Genomic DNA, 19,037 nt, shown 5'->3' with positions numbered 1-19,037 from the left:
AATAAGTTCCCAGCATGCTCCTCAGCTGAGTCTGCTCTTAGGCTGCAGGTGATAAGGGCCCCCTTTTAAGGAACCCTTCTGGCTTTCTCACCCTTCAGCTATCTTTAAAAATTAACTGTACATTACATCCCCAGAATGTATTAATTTTTTTTTTAAAATTAATTAATTTATTTATGGCTATGTTGGGTCTTCGTTTCTGTGCGAGGGCTTTCTCTAGTTGCGGCAAGTGGGACCACTCTTCATTGCGGTGCGCGGGCCTCTCACTATCGCGGCCTCTCTTGTTGCGGAGCACAGGCTCCAGATGCACAGGCTCAGTAGTTGTGGCTCACGGGCCCAGCTGCTCCGCGGCATGTGGGGTCCTCCTAGACCAGGGCTCGAACCCTGCATTGGCAGGCAGATTCTCAACCACTGCGCCACCAGGGAAGCCCTGTATTAATCTTATAACCGGAAGTTTGTACCTTTTGACTGCCTTCACCCATTCCCCCTATCCCCAACGCTCCATCCCCCTTCACCTCTGGCAACCACAAATCTGCTTTCTGTTTCTATGAATTTGGTTTTTTTTTTTTAGATTCCACATTTAAGTGAGACAATAAGGTATTTATTCTTCTCTGTCTCACTTATTTCACTTGGCATATGCCCTCAAGGTCCACTGTTGCAAACGGCAAGATTTCCTCCTTTCTCACAGGAAGCTTTGTGGACAGTAGTATGTGGGTGGGATAAAGATAGGTTGATGCCTTCAAAGATAGGTTGATGCCTTTAGAATCCAGCAACCAGGGATAGTATAATGGTGGGCAAGAGGTCATAGTTTCAATCTTTGAATCTAGCTTCCTCTAAGTGGAGACAGTATTTTCTGGATTCCCTGTTCTTTTATTTTCCTAACACTTCGGGGTCCCCAACTGGCTTGGCTGCCCAGATCCTACAACCTGCAATGATTGGCTACCCTGGTTGTAACCCCAGGTCATCAAGACTGTCACTATCCTGGCATCATCAGGCAATACCAACTGGCCTCACTGTTCAGCCCCTGTGGATGGCTGCATTTGAACAGTGTATCTAACCAAAGTCCCTCGGATCTAGTCTGCTGGTTCTAGTGCCCTCCTGCTTTGATCAGGTGTCACTTATGCAGCTGAGTCAAAGATGTAGGGATGGGAGTGATGAGTAGAGAATTGAGGGCTACAGTTTGAAAAATGACTTCTATTCCCTTCCCCAGCCCTATATTCGTGCTGCCGATTAGCGATAGCTACCTGAATGTCCTTTAAGCCTCCTCTACCTATGTCTCATGACTTAGTGAATGGCATACCATCCACTCAGTGCCTAAACTGGAAGCCTGGCAGTCATCCATTGTTCTTCCTCTCCTCTACAGCCCACATCTGATTGATTACTATCTGGTTGATTCTTCCTTCCTAATATCCCTTGAGTTTGTCCCCTTTATCTCTACTGACATTACCTTATTTTGAACCACAGGTTGCAAACTGGTGACGTTTGCACCAGATTTAGCCATTATTTGATTGGGTTTAGTTTTGCACAATTTTAAAAATAAAAAAATTACATTGAAATTTTCTTGAAAATTTGTAAGATCTAGCAATACCGGGCAGTATTCTTGCATGAAGACTATTAATTGGAGCTGAATAGTGGCTATCTTTTTAGAGAAGGTATGTGCTTTTGATTTTTCACAGTTCCTACCATTCCCTATTGTCTTTAGAACCTGCCTGCTTCACTGGTTTTTGTTACATGTCTGGCTCCTGCAGGAACTGGAATCTGTGACCCCTTGTTTTCTCTCAAGAGAAAACCTTCTAACTGGTTTCCCAGCCTGAAGTTTTACCCTTCTTTAATCCATACTGCAGCCAGAATGATCTTGGAAAGAAACTTTATCCAGTCACTCCACTGCTTATGCCAACCTCTAGCCTTCAGTGGTATCTCACTGTTGTCAGGAACAAACAAACAGCTCTTTAGTATGATGACATTTAAGACCCTTCATGATCTGACCTTACTTATCTAATGTCAGTCAGCTCAAGGAAATGTTCTTTCTCTTACACATTACTCTCCAGCCATATTCAACTTCTTGGATTTATTTGAAAAGAAAGCATTAAAATGTGGCCATGTGCCTGGGGTTTGGATTCAGAAGGATATGGACTTAAAAAACTTGCTGCAGGTTTTTTTTGGCAGATACTATCAGGTTAGCAAGTTTCCTTTCTATTCCTCGTTTGCTAAATTGAAAAAAAAAAATCACATACTGAAATTTGTCGGAAGAATTCTGCGTCTATTGAGATGACTATGATTTTTCTTTTTTTATGTCTAATATGTTGAAAGACATTTATTTCTAATTATAAGCATATTTTTTTATTCCTCATATAAACCGTACTGGTCATATTTTATTATTCTTTTTAGGTTCTTCTTGGATTTAGGTGCTGTCTCTCTCTATATATGATTATATATGTATGTTTTGGGATTTTTACATCTGGGCTTATAAGTGAAATTGGTTGGTAATTTTTTTGTTTTGCTATCATGGTTACGCTACTCTCATAAAGTGAGTTGGGCTTCTATCCTTTTTTCACATTCTTTGGAATAGTTTGTGTAAGATCTGAATTATTTTTTTTTTTCCTTGAATATTTAGTTGAACTTGCCTACGGAGCCATAAGAGGCTAAAGTTTTCTTTGTGGAAAGACTTTTGTTTCCTGATTCAATTTATCTAATGATACATGATTACTAAAATTTACTGTTTCTCCTTGTGTTGGTTTTGGTAAGCTATGTATTTTCTAGGAATCTGCCCACTTCACATAAATCTTCAAATTTATTACAGTTATTTATAATATAATCTTATCTATTTTAAGACTGAATAACATTTAGTGATTCTCTTTTTTTCATTCCTGTTATTGACTATAAGTGCATTCTCCCTTTTTTTTCTTAGTCTCTCCAGATATTTATCAATTTCATTAGTTTTTCATTAGACTTTTGGTTGAGTTGTCCTTTTTTAATGGATTTTTGTTTTCTATTTTATGTAATTGTGCTCTTATCTTTATTATTTCTTCCTACTTTCTTTCTGCCTCAAATAATCTATTATTTTTACATCTAGTAGTGCTTTTGCCTAAAAGTACAGGCATATCTCATTTTATTTTACTTTGCTTTATTGTGCTTTGCATATACTGTTTTTTTTTTTTTTAAACAAATTAAAGGTTTGTGGCAACACCGTGTCAAGCAAGTCTATTGGCACCATTTTTTCCAGCAGTATTTGCTCCCTTTGTGTCTCTGTGTCACATTTTGATAATTTTCACAATATTTCAAACTTTTTCAAGGCGAGACCCTCCACCAACAAAGAGATTACGACTTGCTGAAGGCTCAGATGATGGTTAGCATTTTTTAGCAATAAAGTATTTTTAAAGTATGTACATTGTTTTTTTTAGACATACTGCGGTTACATACTTAATAGACTATAGTATAATGTAAACTAAACTTGTATATGCATTGGGAAACCAAAAAATTTGTGTGACTCACTATTGTGATATTGGCTTTAATGTGGTGGTCTGGAACTGAACGTGCAATATCTCTGAGGTATGCCTGTTTATTTGGTCTCACATTAACATATGTATATCAGCTTTCCTGCTCTCTCTTTTAAAAAAAATTTTTTTTTAACTTTTACGTTTTGAAATAATTATAGATTTTTCTCAGGAAGTTGCAAAGATTGTACAGAGAGATCCTGTGTATACTCTAACCAGTTCTCCCCAGTGGTTACATCTTATGTAACTATAGTACAATATCAAAATCAGGAATTTGACATTGGTACAATGTGTGTGTATAGTTCTTTTTCATCTTATCACATGTATGTATAGATTTGTGTAACGACCACTGCAATCAAGATATAGAACTGTTCTATCACCACAAGATCTCATGCTACCCCTTTTATTGTCACATCCACCCTCTCCTTCCCATCATACTTAACTTCGGGCAAGTACTAATTTGTTCTCTGCCTTTATAAGTTTGTATTTTAAAAATGTTGTGTAAATGGAATCATACAGTCTGTGACCTTTTGAGATTGTTTTCATTCTGCAAAATGCCCTTGAGATCCATCTAATTTAATCTGCCTGTATCGGTAGTTGGTTCCTTTTATTGCTGAGTAGTATTTCATCATATTGATGTGTTCTATAGTTTAAACGTTCACTTAATTTTTAAAATTGAAATATGGTTGATTTACAATATTATATTAGTTTCAGGTGTATATCAGAGGTGAAGCAGTTCTAGGTGATGGCAAGATTCAAGATGAGGACATGGGAATGGGTGACTGAAGTGGAGCAGAGGTGAGGCTTATCGTGTTGAGGAGGCTAGGTTTCGGAGAGGACACTCATGTGGATGTTTGAATCACTTGGGGTAGGAGTAGATCTTGGGTTGGAGAGGAATTCTATGAAGTAAGTTCCAGTGTTCTCAAGGAATGAGGGAGAGTAACCAAAGGGAGATGGTAGGCATATGGCCAAAATACATAAACCTCAAAGAAGCAAGAGACTTTAAAAGAAGGTGGAGTTAGTGATGGTCTTAAAGTGCCAGGAGTAGCTTTTGCACAGCAAAGTAAACTATAAACAAAATGAAAAGACAACCTACGGACTGGGAGAAAATATTTGCAAACAATGTGACTGACAAGAGCTTAATTTTGAAAATATGCAAATAGCTCACACAGCTCAATAACAAACAAAACAAAACAAACAAAAAAGAAAAACAAGCAACCCAATAAAAAAATGGGCAGAAGGCCTAAAAAGACATTTCTCCAAAGAAGATATCCAGATGGCCAATAAGCACATGAAAAGATGCTCAACATCACTAATTATTAGAGAAATGCAAATCAAAACTACAATGAGGTATCACCTCACACTAGTCAGGATAGGCATCATCAAAAAGTCTACCAATTATAAATGCTGGAGAGGGTGTGGAGAAAAGGGAACCCTCATACACTGTTGGTGGGAATGCAAATTGGGGCAGCCACTATGGAGAACAGTATGGAGCTTCCTCAAAAAAACTAAAAACAGTTCCCATATGATCCAGCAATCCCACTCCTGGGCATACATCTGGACAAAACCCTAATTTGAAAAGATACGTGCACCCCATCAGCAGCACTATTTACAATAGTCAAGACATGGAAGCAACCTAAATGTCCATTGACAGATGAATGGATAAAGAAGATGTGGTATATATATACACAGTGGAATATTAGCCATAAAAAAGAATGAAATAATGCCATTTGCAGCAACAAATGGACCTAGAGATTATCATACTAAGTGAAGTAAGTCAGAAAGAGAAAGACAAATACCATATGACATTACTTATATGTGGAATCTAAAAAATTATACAAATGAACTTATTACAAAACAGAAAGAGATTCACATAGAAAACAAACTTATGGTTACCAAAGGGGAAAGGTGGCGGGGGGAGGGATAAATTAGGAGTTTAGATTATCATACTAAGTGAAGTAAGTCAGAAAGAGAAAGACAGATACCATATGACATTACTTATATGTCTTGTAATAAACTATAATGAAAAAGAATCTGAAAAAGAATATTTTATATATATGTATGTATATAACTGAATCACTTTGCTGTACACCAGAAACTAATACAGCATTGTAAATCATCTATATTTCAATTAAAAAAAAAGTGCCAGGAGTGAGATTGATTACTTCTAAATCCAGATATACTTGGGTTTGGGAGAATAAATAGTCTCTACTTGAGGCTCTTTTTACAGAGGATTTTGAATTTGTGTGTATTATTTCTATGCAGATTTTCATGTCTTTATTATACATGTATATACCCACAACAACATATGTATTGTTTTGTATGGTTTTAAACTTTAAACAAATGGCATAATACTCTGCATATTATTCTGTACCTTGTATTTTCATTCAATTTGTTTTAAGGTTTATTCATGTTGATACTTGCTCTCACTCACATTAACTACAATATTTAACGGTATTGCTACCTGTTTTGTATTCATTCTTCTGTTGATGAATATTTAGACTGTTTTCAATTGTTGTTATTCAGAAAATGCTGCCCTGAACATAATTACAGGTGTCTTCTTCTTTATCTATGATATTCTACAGTTTCATTTTTGTATGTCCAAGTGTGGATTTATATTTTATTTAATGGTATTTTGGATATATTTTAAGGAGAATTTATATCTCTTTTCAATTCTGGAAAATTCTCACTATCTGTTCAAGTTACTCTTCTCCCTTAGTTTCTCCATTCTGTTTTTTCTGTAACTCCTATCAGCCAATGTTGGAGCTTCTCCATGAAAACTCCATCTCTGTACTGCTCTTTGATATTTTATCTCTTTGCCTCTCTGTGTTATGTTCTGGGTGAGGTATTCAACATTATCTTGCAATTCACTAATTCTCTCTTCATCTCTGTTAAGTCTAGAGTTTAGTGCACCAATTGGGTCTTTAAACATTTTAGTGGCTCTATTTTTCATTTCCAGTTTTCAAATTTGTTCTTTTACGTATCTATCTGGGCTTGTTTTAATTCTGCACATGTGTTTCATGATTTTCTCTATGTTATATGTAAATTATTCATTCACTGTCTTTTTGAGGAGCTTAAAAGTTTATTTTAAAGCATTTATAGACTTTTAATATTTTAATATTCTCTAGTGTAAGTTTATCTTCCAAATATTGATTTTTTGGCTAGCTCTTGTAGAGTTAGGTTTTTTCCAAGTGTTTTATAATGTTGAATTTCAGACTCATTTTTAGTGGGAGAGCACACACACACACTCTCAGTTCCTAGGTGTGCTCCATATAAGCTTTTGCCTCAGACAGTGGCAGGCAGAAGTTTTTCATTTTTCTTCCATAAAATAGAGGACCTGTTCCCAGCCCCTCACTTTCAGAGTGGCTTTGGCTCTAGTCCTGGTTGCAGGTGGAGAACTTTTAGTCTCTGTTAACTTGCAGGGGCTGAATGCATAGCTGCCTCTAACTGCTTAAGCTAGCAGGCCCTCAGCTTCAGCCCTACTCACAGCTTTTATTAATAGTTTTCTTATATTTGTGGCCCATGGAGATATCTATCTTGCCTTTGAACCATTATATGCTTTTAAAATGTTCTCTTTTGCATTTTTTCAATTATTGTTATGTGCTCACTGTATATAGGGTATCTCAACGCGTGGACTTAAATGCAATATTGAGAAGAATACATATTAATAACTTGAAAATTTTAATGCAATTCATAAAAACCCAACCTGTATTCTTTTCATTAGGAAAATAAACATGTGGCCCGAGTGGAGGAATCTGGGAAAGGTTTTCCAAATCCTTCTCTTCTCCTTTTCTTCTCCTTTTACTTTCCTATCTCATCTCTCCCATTTGTTGCTTTTTTCTTTTCCCTTCCACTATCCTACTGCTTCCCCTTCTCTTTCCATTTCGCTGCTCCCTGCCCCGTTTCTTCCTCCTTCCCTTCCCTTTCCTCCTTTTACTTTTCTTTGCTGACTCTTCCCCTCCCAGAGTTCTCCTGTATTTAGGTCAAGTTCTCTTATGATTTGTCATCCTCCTAGTGCTGTGTCAGTCCTTTAATGCCAGGTAACAGGAAGCAGCAGATGTGCCTCATGTTTATATGTATCAGGGTTCCACTCAAGGGAAGGGCTGGTCCTCAGTAATGTTGTGATGTACAACATGGGGAATATAGCCAATATTTTATAATAACTATAAATGGAACATAACCTTTAAAAATTGTCACTATATTGTACACCTGTAACATATAATACTGTACAGCAAATATACTTCAATAAAAAAGAATAAGTTAAAAAAATACTTAGATGTTGAAAATCATAAAACATGGATAAAAAAATAAAAGAAAAATTAAATAAATGTGAAGCCATCCCATGGTGACGGAAAGACTTAATATTGTTAAGATGGCAATAGTACATAATGCAAGCTACACATTCAGTGTGATTCCTCTGAAAATTCCCAAAGGCCTTTGGGAAGAAATACGCAAGCTGATCCTAACATTCATATGGAATTTAAAGTGACCCCAAGGAGCCAAAACAATCTTAGGAAAGAAAATCAAAGTTGGAGGCTTACACTTCCCATTTTCAAATGTTAGTGCAAAGGAACAGTAAACAAAACACTGTGAGACTGGCATAAAGCTATACATATAGATGAATGAAATTGAAGGGAGATCCCAGAAATAAACCCACCCATCTATGGTGAACTGATTTTAGACAACAGTCAACAATATTAAATTGGGGGATAATGGTGTTTTCAACAAACGGTGCTAGGCAATTGGCTATCCACATTCAGAGGAATGAAATTGGACCCTTTCCTTCTACCCATACAAAAAGTAACTCAAAATACATAAAAGGTTTAAATGTAAGAAGTAAAATTACAGTCAACACCCTATATTCACAGGTTCCACATCCATGGGTTCAACCAACTCCAGACTGAAAATATTAGAAAAAAGAAATTACAAAAATTTCAAAAGGCAAAACTTGAATTTGCCATGTGCCAGCAAATAGTTACACAGCATTTACATTGTATTTACATTTATATAACATTTACATTGTATTAGCTATTATAAGTAATCTAGAGATGATTTAAAGCATACAGGATGATGTGCCTAGGTTATATGCAAATACTATACCATTTTATATAAGAGACTTGAGCATATGCAGATTTTGGTATGTCCTGCTGTCCTTGAACCGATCCTCCATAGATACTGAGGGATGACTGTATAAACTCTCCAATAAAACATGGGGATAAATCTTTAGGATTTAGCAATGGTTTCGTAGATCTGAGAGCAAAGCACAAGCAATGAAAAAATAAATTGGATTTCCTCAAAATTAAAAACCTTTCTGCATCAAAAGATGCAATTCAGAAAGTGAAAATATAGCCCACAGAATTAAAGAAAATATTTGCACATTAAAAATATGATGAGTCGTTATCCAGAGTATATCAAGAACATTTACAACTCAATAACATAAAGACAAAAAATCCAATTTTAGAAATGGATAAATGACTTCAATAGACCGCTCTCCACACAAGACAAATGGTCAACAAGCAGAAAAAAGATGTCAAATATCATTAGTCATGATGGAAATGCAAATTAAAACCACAATTCAACAACTCCCTCACATATTCTAAAATGGTTATAATCAAGAAAATTAAAAATAACAAATGTTGGTAACAAGGTAGAGAAATTGGAAACATTAAAAATTACTTGTGGAGCTCAACCACCAGAGGGCAGACAGCAGAAGCAAGAAAAACTACAATCCTGCAGCCTGTGGACCAAAAACCACAGTTACAGAAAGATAGACAAGATGAAAAGGCAGAGGACTATGTACCAGATGAAGGAACAAGAAAAAAACCCCAGAAAAACAACTAAATGAAGTGGAGATAGGCAACCTTCCAGAAAAAGAATTCAGAATAATGATAGTGAAGATGATCCAGGACCTCGGAATAAGAATGGAGGCAAAGATTGAGAAGATGCAAGAAATGATTAACAAAGACCTAGAAGAATTAAAGAACAAACAAACAGAGATGACCAATACAATAACTGAAATGAAAACTACACTAGAAGGAATCAATAGCAGGATAACTGAGGCAGAAGAACGGATAAGTGACCTGGAAGACAGAATGGTGGAATTCACTGCTGCAGAACAGACTAAAGAAAAAAGAATGAAAAGAAATGAAGACAGCTTAAGAGACCTCTGGGACAACATTAAACACAACAACATTCTCATTATAGGGGTCCCAGAAGGTGAAGAGAGAGAGAAAGGACCAGAGGAAATATTTGAAGAGATTATAGTCGAAAACTTCCCTAACATGGGAAAGGAAATAGCCACCCAAGTCCAGGAAGCACAGAGAGTCCCATACAGGATAAACCCAAGGAGAAACACGCCGAGACACATAGTAATCAAAGTGGCAAAAATTAAAGACAAAGAAAAATTATTGAAAGCAGCAAGGGAAAAATGACAAATAACATACAAGGGAACTCCCATAAGGTTAACAGCTGATTTCTCAGCAGAAACTCTGCAAGCCAGAAGGGAGTGGCATGATATACTTAAAGTGATGAAAGGGAAGAATCTACAACCAAGATTACTCTACCCAGCAAGGATCTCATTTAGATTTGATGGAGAAATCAAAAGCTTTACAGACAAGCAAAAGCTAAGAGAATTCAGCACCACCAAACCAGCTCTACAACAAATGCTAAAGGAACTTCTCTAAGTGGGAAACACAAGAGAAGAAAAGGACCTACAAAAACAAACCCAAAACAATTAAGAAAATGGTCATAGGAACATACATATCGATAATTACCTTAAACGTGAATGGATTAAATGCCCCAACCAAAAGACATAGACTGGCTGAATGGATACAAAAACAAGACCCATATATATATGCTGTCTACAAGAGACCCACTTTAGACCTAGGGACACATACAGACTGAAAGTGAGGGGATGGAAAAAGATATTCCATGCAAATGGAAATCAAAAGAAAGCTGGAGTAGCTATACTCATATCAGATAAAATGGACTTTAAAATAAAGAATGTTATAAGAGACAAGGAAGGACACTACATAATGATCAAGGGATCAATCCAAGAAGAAGATATAACAATTATAAATATATATGCACCCAACATAGGAGCACCTCAATACATAAGGCAACTGCTAACAGCTATAAAAGAGGAAATTGACAGTAACACAATCATAGTGGGGGACTTTAACACCTCACTTACACCAATGGACAGATCATCCAAAATGAAAATAAATAAGGAAACACAAGCTTTAAATGACACAATAGACCAGATAGATTTAATTGATATATATAGGACATTCCATCCAAAAACAGCAGATTACATGTTCTTCTCAAGTGCGCATGGAACATTCTCCAGGATAGATCACATCTTGGGTCACAAATCAAGCCTCAGTAAATTTAAGAAAATTGAAATCATATCAAGCATCTTTTCTGACCACAACGCTATGAGATTAGAAATGAATTACAGGGAAAAAAACGTAAAAAAGACAAACACATGGAGGCTAAACAATACGTTACTAAATAACCAAGAGATCACTGAAGAACTCAAAGAGGAAATCAAAAAATACCTAGAGACAAATGACAATGAAAACACGACGACCCAAAACCTATGGGATGCAGCGAAAGCAGTTCTAAGAGGGAAGTTTATAGCTATACAAGCCTACCTAAAGAAACAAGAAAAATCTCAAGTAAACAATCTAACCTTACACCTAAAGAAACTAGAGAAAGAAGAACAAACAAAACCCAAAGTTAGCAGAAGGAAAGAAATCATAAAGATCAGAGCAGAAATAAATGAAATAGAAACAAAGAAAACAATAGCAAAGATCAATAAAACTAAAAGCTGGTTCTTTGAGAGATAAACAAAATTGATAAGCCATTAGCCAGACTCATCAAGAAAAAGAGGGAGAGGACTCAAATCAATAAAATCAGAAATGAAAAAGGAGAAGTTACAACAGACACTGCAGAAATACAAAGCATCCTAAGAGACTACTACAAGCAACTTTATGCCAATAAAATGGACAACCTGGAAGAAATGGACAAATTCCTAGAAAGGTATAACCTTCCAAGACTGAACCAGGAAGAAACAGAAAATATGAACAGACCAATCACAAGTAATGAAATTGAAACTCTGATTAAAAATCTTCCAACAAACAAAAGGCCAGGACCAGATGGCTTCACAGGTGAATTCTATCAAACATTTAGAGAAGAGCTAACACCTATCCTTCTCAAACTCTTCCAAAAAATTGCAGAGGAAGGAACACTCCCAAACTCATTCTATGAGGCCACCATCACCCTGATACCAAAACCAGACAAAGACACTACAAAAAAAGAAAATTACAGACCAATATCACTGATGAATATAGATGCAAAAATCCTCAACAAAATACTAGCAAACAGAATCCAACAACACATTAAAAGGATCATACACCACGATCAAGTGGGATTTATCCCAGGGATGCAAGGATTCTTCAATATATGCAAATCAATCAATGTGATACACCATATTAACAAATTGAAGAATAAAAACCATATGATCATCTCAATAGATGCAGAAAAAGCTTTCGACAAAATTCAACACCCATTTATGATAAAAACTCTCCAGAAAGTGGGCATAGAGGGAACCTACCTCAACATAATAAAGGCCATATATGACAAACCCACAGCAAACATCATTCTCAATGGTGAAAAACTTAAAGCATTTCCTCTAAGATCAGGAACGAGACAAGGATGTCCACTCTTACCACTATTATTCAACATAGTTCTGGAAGTCCTAGCCATGGCAATCAGAGAAGAAAAAGAAATAAAAGGAATACAAATTGGAAAAGAAGAAGTAAAACTGTCACTGTTTGTGGATGACATGATACTATACATAGAGAATCCTAAAACTGCCACCAGAAAACTGCTAGAGCTAATTAATGAATATGGTAAAGTTGCAGGATACAAAATAAATGCGCAGAAATCTCTTGCATTCCTATACACTAATGATGAAAAATCTGAAAGAGAAATAATGGAAACACTCCCATTTACCATTGCAACAAAAAGAATAAAATACCTAGGAATAAACCTACCTAGGGAGACAAAAGACCTGTATGCAGAAAACTATAAGACACTGATGAAAGAAATTAAAGATGATACCAACAGATGGAGAGATATACCATGTTCTTGGATTGGAAGAATCAACATTGTGAAAATGAGTATACTACCCAAAGCAATCTACAGATTCAATGCAATCCCTATCAAATTACCAATGGCATTTTTTACGGAGCTAGAACAAATCATCTTAAAATTTGTATGGAGACCCAAAAGACCCCGAATAGCCAAAGCAGTCTTGAGGCGAAAAAATGGAGCTGGAGGAGTCATACTCCCTGACTTCAGACTATACTACAAAGCTACAGTATCAAGACAATATGGTACTGGCACAAAAACAGAAACATAGATCAATGGAACAAGATAGAAAGCCCAGAGATTAACCCACGCACCTATGGTCAACTAATCTATGACAAAGGAGGCAAAGATATACAATGGAGAAAAGACAGTCTCTTCAATAAGTGGTGCTGGGAAAACTGGACAGCTACATGTAAAGAATGAAATTAGAATACTCCCTAACACCATACACAAAAATAAACTCAAAATGGATTAGAGATCTAAATATAAGACTGGACACTATAAAACTCTTAGAGGAAAACATAGGAAGAACACTCTTTGACATAAATCACAGCAAGATCTTTTTTGATCCACCTCCTAGAGTAATGGAAATAAAAACAAAAATAAACAAATGGGACCTAATGAAACTTCAAAGCTTTTACACGGCAAAGGAAACCATAAACAAGACGAAAAGACAACCCTCAGAATGGGAGAAAATATTTGCAAACGAATCAATGGACAAAGGATTAATCTCCAAAATATATAAACAGCTCATTCAGCTCAATATTAAAGAAACAAACACCCCAATCCAAAAATGGGCAGAAGACCTAAATAGACATTTCTCCAAAGAAGACATACAGACGGCCACGAAGCACATGAAAGGATGCTCAACATCACTAATTATTAGAGAAATGCAAATCAAAACTACAATGAGGTATCACCTCACTCCTGTTAGAATGGGCATCATCAGAAAATCAACAAACAACAAATGCTGGAGAGGGTGTGGAGAAAAGGGAACCCTCTTGCACTGTTGGTGGGAATGTAAATTGATACAGCCACTATGGAGAACAATATGGAGGTTCCTTAAAAAACTAAAAATAGAATTACCATATGACCCAGCAATCCCACTACTGGGCATATACCCAGAGAAAACCGTAATTCAAAAAGACACATGCACCCGAATGTTCATTGCAGCACTATTTACAATAGCCAGGTCATGGAAGCAACCTAAATGCCCATCAACAGACGAATGGATAAAGAAGAGGTGGTACATATATACAATGGAATATTACTCAGCCATAAAAAGGAACAAAATTGAGTCATTTGGTGAGAAGTGGATGGATCTAGAGACTGTCATACAGAGTGAAGTAAGTCAGAAAGAGAAAAACAAATATCGTATATTAATGCATGTATGTGGAACCTAGAAAAATGGTACAGATGAGCCGGTTTGCAGGGCAGAAGTTGAGACACAGATGTAGAGAATGGACATATGGACACCAAGGGGGGAAAACTGCGGTGGGGTGGGGATGGTGGTGTGCTGAATTGGGCGATTGGGATTGACATGTATACACTGATGTGTATAAAATTGATGCCTAATAAGAACCTGCAGTATAAAACAACAAACAAACAAAACAACTAATACTAAACTTTCATTGGGTTATTTGTATGGAAATATGTTAATATAAATGTTTCAGACATTACATGAAATTTCTAAAAATCTTATATTTGTATTTGTATGGAAATATGTATGGAAATATGTTAATATAAATGTTTCAGACATTACATGAAATTTCTAAAAATCTTATATGTTCTGGTATAATGTTATAAGTAATAATCCTAGTTATTACTTTAAAATGTATATCTCAGAAATAACTAATTTTCTTGTCAACTGCATTATTATGAACTTTCATCAAATCTTTAACAGTGGTCATTTTTAAGTCTTTTGTCATTTACAGACAGTTCTGGGTGTTAAAAAAAAATTACTTGTGGAAATGGGAAAATGTACAACCTATGTTTACAACATAAATGTACAATTAGCATATGGTTCAACAACTATACTCCTATATATATATATATATATATATATATATATATATATATATATCCCCCAAAGAATTGAAAACACGTGTACACATATATAGATAGCAGCACTGTTCACAATAGCCAAGCAGTAGAAACAACGCAAATGTCCAGCAGAGGGTAAATGGATAAACAAAATGGGGTAGATCCAGGGACTTCCCTGGTGGTCCAGTGGTTAAGACTCCGTGCTTCCAATGCAGGGGGCGTGGGTTTGATTCCTGGTTGGGGAACTAAGATCCCACATGCTGTGCAGTGCAGCCAAAAAGAAAAAAAAATGGGGAAGATCCATAAACAGCCATATTATTCGCCATAGAAGGAATAAAATAAAATGGTTCAGCCTCTGTGGAAAACAGTATGGCAGTTCTTCAAAAACTTAAACATAGAATTAACATATGATCCATCAGTTCCACATCAGGGTATATACCCAAAAGATTGAAAGCAGAGACTGGAACAGATATGGGTACACTCATATTAACAGCAGCATTAATCACAATACCAAAAGGTAGAAGCGACCCAAGTGTCCATTGATGAATGAATGGACTGAACTAAATGTGGCATATACACAAAGGAATGTAATTCAGTCATAAAAACTAAGGAAATACCAACACATGCTACAACGTATATGAGCCTTGAAGTCGTTATGATAAATGAAATAACCCTGTCACAAAAAGACAAAAATGATACTATTCCACTTATATGAGGTATCCAGAGAAGTCAAATTCAAAGGCAGAAAGTAGAACGCAGTTGCCAGGGGCTGAGGGGAATTCGTGTTTAATGACTACAGAGTTTCACTAGTGAAAATTGAAAAGTTCTGAACATGGATGGTGAGGATATTTGTACAACAATGTGAATGTGGTTAATGTCATAGAATTTTAAGTATACTTAAAATGGTTTGAATGGTAAATGTTATGACATTTAAGCACAATGAGAAAAATGAATGAAGTACTGATACATGTTACAACACGGATGAACATTGAAAACATCTTAAAACATCCTAAGTGAAAAAAGCCAAACAGAAAAGGCCAGCCAGATCATACTCAACTTGTGTGCTTTAAGTTCATCAAGGTTGTAAAACTGAGGGAAAGTAAGAGTAGTGGTTCCAGAAAAGGAAAACTGGATCAGAATGGAAAAAGACATTTCCCTAGAGTTGGGGCAGCTGGTGAAAGTTGAAGTGGGCCTGTGGATTGGATTATAATGTGGAAATCATACTAATTTCCTCATTTGGAGGTTATGTGCTGGTTCCCTGGGAGAGTGTCCTTGTTCTGGGTAAAACACACTGGAGTATTTTGTGTGAAATGGCAAATGTGGTAAAGCAATGACAGCTAGGGAATCTGAGTAGAGGTAAACAGTACTTTGCACTGCTATTGCAAATTTTCTGTATGTTTGAAATTACTTTCCAAAACACCATGTCAATACCACGCCAGAACACTGGAGAAGACATCACACCTCCTTGTAAAGGCCAAGCCTTACCCAGATTCAGTTCACACAAAGTCATGAACCTAATCACCCACATAGGTAGGAGTCCACCTGTAATTTACGGGCACTGTGGGAAGATTATATTAGGAGCCACTATGTCTTCTGTGTTGTGGATGACCTGGATGTGATAGAAACAGTGGGATTTTTGAATTCCAATTTTCTACATCATTCCACCAAAAAACTATTAGAACTAATAAGTGAATTCAGTGAAGGTACAAAATCAATACACAAAAATCAACTGCATTTCTAAATACTAATAATGAACCATCAGAAAGACAAAGAAAACAATCCAATTTACAATTGCGTCAAAAAGAACAAAATACCTAGAAATAAATTTAACAAAGGACTTGAAAGACCTTTGACACATGAAGAAATTAAGGAATACACAAACAAATGGAAAGATATCCCATGCTCATGGAATGGAAGAATTAATATTATAAAAATGTCCATTCTACCCAAAGCAATGTACACAGTGAATGCAATCCCTACCAAAACTCCAATGGTATTCTTCACAGAAATAGAGCAAATCATTCTAATATTTGCGTGGAACCACAAAGGACAGCAAACGGCCAAAGCGATCCTCAGAAAGGAGAACAGGATGGAGGCATCTCGCACCCTGACTTCAAATTATACTGTGAAGCTACAATAACCAAAACAGTGTGAAATTGGCACAAAAACAGGTGCAAGCATCAGAAGAACAGAACAGAGAGACCAGAATTAAACCTGTATGGATGCGGTCAGTTAATTTATGACAAAGGGGCCAAGAACACACCAAGTGGAAAGGACAGTCCCCACAATAGACAGTGCTGGGAAAATTGGACACCACACGCCAAAAAACTACACAGGACACTAGTCTTCACTGCACAGAAACCTGATTAAAAACCCAGTTTTCCACATCAAGCCCTTCCTGGGTCATCTGAAGGTGGATCCCCGCCCCCACCCCCCAGCAGTCAGTCATACACAGGAAGCTTCTGCTCACTTTCCTTACTTCTCAATTTTTCCTCACCTTTTACTCCTGGCCGTGCCTCCCTGGGCGGATCCTGAGCAAACCCAGGTCCTGTCAGCATGGACATAGCCCCAGGTTGTCCTGAAGCCCCAATTCCAGCGAGTCCTATGGAGACTGAACTCCTGTTGCACGGACGCTAGCCCTTCGAGTCCCAAAGCGGAAGCCCTGGCGGTGCTTGAGGAGATAGAACTCCTTTCAGCTGCGCGCAGAGCGAAGTCCGCGGTGGGAGGCACCTGCACGGCGGGTCAGAGAAGCGGGCTCAGCGCCCTCTGTGGTTGATGCGGGAAATGCAGGCCGCGCCTAGCTCACAGTTCCCTGGAGATAGTGCTCCCTGCTGGCAGAACTGCTGAACTCATTGAACTTTGGAAATTCAAACTGAAATGGAGCTACATATCCCATAACTTCTCCAAAAATAGTTAAGGAGCAATTAATTGGAAACTATATGGAATGAAATGAATGCAGATACAAACTTTACAACTTACACCAAATTCATTCAAAATTATTCATAGACAAATTTGAAATGTAAAACTATTCAAAATTATAGAAGAAAGCATAGAAGAAAATTGACAGAAGCTTGGGTTTCGTCATGTAGATCATGAGCTTTGAATTTTAACACGCAACACGAAAAGGCAATCCACAAAGAAAACAAGTGATACCATGGACTTCATAAAACTAAAGATTTCTGCTCTGTGAAAGACCTTATTCAGAAAATCAAAAGACAAGTCACAAACTGGGAGAAAAATGTTTGCAAACACATATCTAATAAAGGATTTGTCTCAAAATACACAAAGAACTCTAACACAAACAACCTCATTAAAAATAGGTAACAATCTGAATGGAAACCTGTCCAAAGACGATACACAGATAGTATACAAAAATATGCCCAGGACTGGGGGGCAGAAAAGCAATAGTCCAGCTCAACTCCCTGAGTCATGGGTGACCCTGGACTCGTTCTGTCCTTCCTGGAGGCCTTAGAGAGATGGAGAGGGAGGAAGGGAAAAAGGGCTAGTTATGCTTAAACCTAACTCTAACCCTAACCACTCTCACCACTTTCATTCAACATGGTCTAGGAAGTCCTAGCCATAGTAATTAGATGAAAAAAAGAAGTACAAAAATCTGATTGGAGAGGAAGAAGTAAAACTGTCACTGGTTGTAGATGACATGGTACTCTGTATAGAAGATCCTGGGGACTTCCCTGGAGGTCCACTGGGTAAGACTCCGTGCTCCCAATGCAGGGGGCCTGGGTTCAATCCCTGGTCGGGGAACTAGATCTCACAGGCATGCTGCAACTAGGAGTCCAAATGCTGAAACTAAGAAGTTCTCATGCTGCAACTAAAGATCCCGCATGCTGCAACGGAGATCCTGCGTGCTGTAGCTAGGACCTGGCGCAGCAAAAATAAATAAATAAATAAATAAAATAACAAATAAATAAATAAATACTAAAAAAAGAAAATCCTGAAGACAACACCAAAAAACAAATAGAACTCATGAGAAAATTCAGTTAAGTTACAGTATACAAAATTAATGTACAGAAATCTGCTGCGTTTCTATACTCTCACAGAAAACTATCAGAATGAGAAATTAAGAAAACAATCCCATTGACAATGACATTAAGAAAAATAAAATACCTAGAAATACATCTAACCAAGGAAGTAAAAGACCTGTACTCAGAAAACTGGAAGACATTGATGAAAGAAATTGAAGATGACACAAACAAATGGAAAGATATACTGTGCTCATGAATTGGAAGAATTTGTATTGTTAAAATGATTCCACACCCAAAGGCAATCTAGAGATTCGATGTCATTCCTATCAAAATACCAATGGGATCTTTCAAAGAACTAGAACAA

The 19,037-nt window shown here is 36.8% G+C and overlaps 1 protein-coding gene across 1 annotated transcript in view; it reads right to left on the bottom strand.

Moving 5' to 3' along the window:
• Positions 1-17,326, bottom strand: part of TEX49 (testis expressed 49) — a 109,481-nt gene extending 92,155 nt beyond the window's left edge. The window contains exon 1 of the mRNA XM_036867513.1: positions 17,188-17,326. Within this exon, the coding sequence (XP_036723408.1) occupies positions 17,188-17,254 (67 nt within the window). The 5' untranslated portion in view covers positions 17,255-17,326. The remainder of the gene's footprint in view (positions 1-17,187) is intronic.
• Between the last annotated feature and the right edge of the window lie 1,711 nt (positions 17,327-19,037).

This window comes from Balaenoptera musculus, chromosome 10, assembly GCF_009873245.2.
Source record: "Balaenoptera musculus isolate JJ_BM4_2016_0621 chromosome 10, mBalMus1.pri.v3, whole genome shotgun sequence".
In the NCBI taxonomy this organism is placed as follows: Eukaryota; Metazoa; Chordata; class Mammalia; order Artiodactyla; family Balaenopteridae; genus Balaenoptera; species Balaenoptera musculus.
This window is presented reverse-complemented; position numbering and strand designations above follow the sequence as displayed.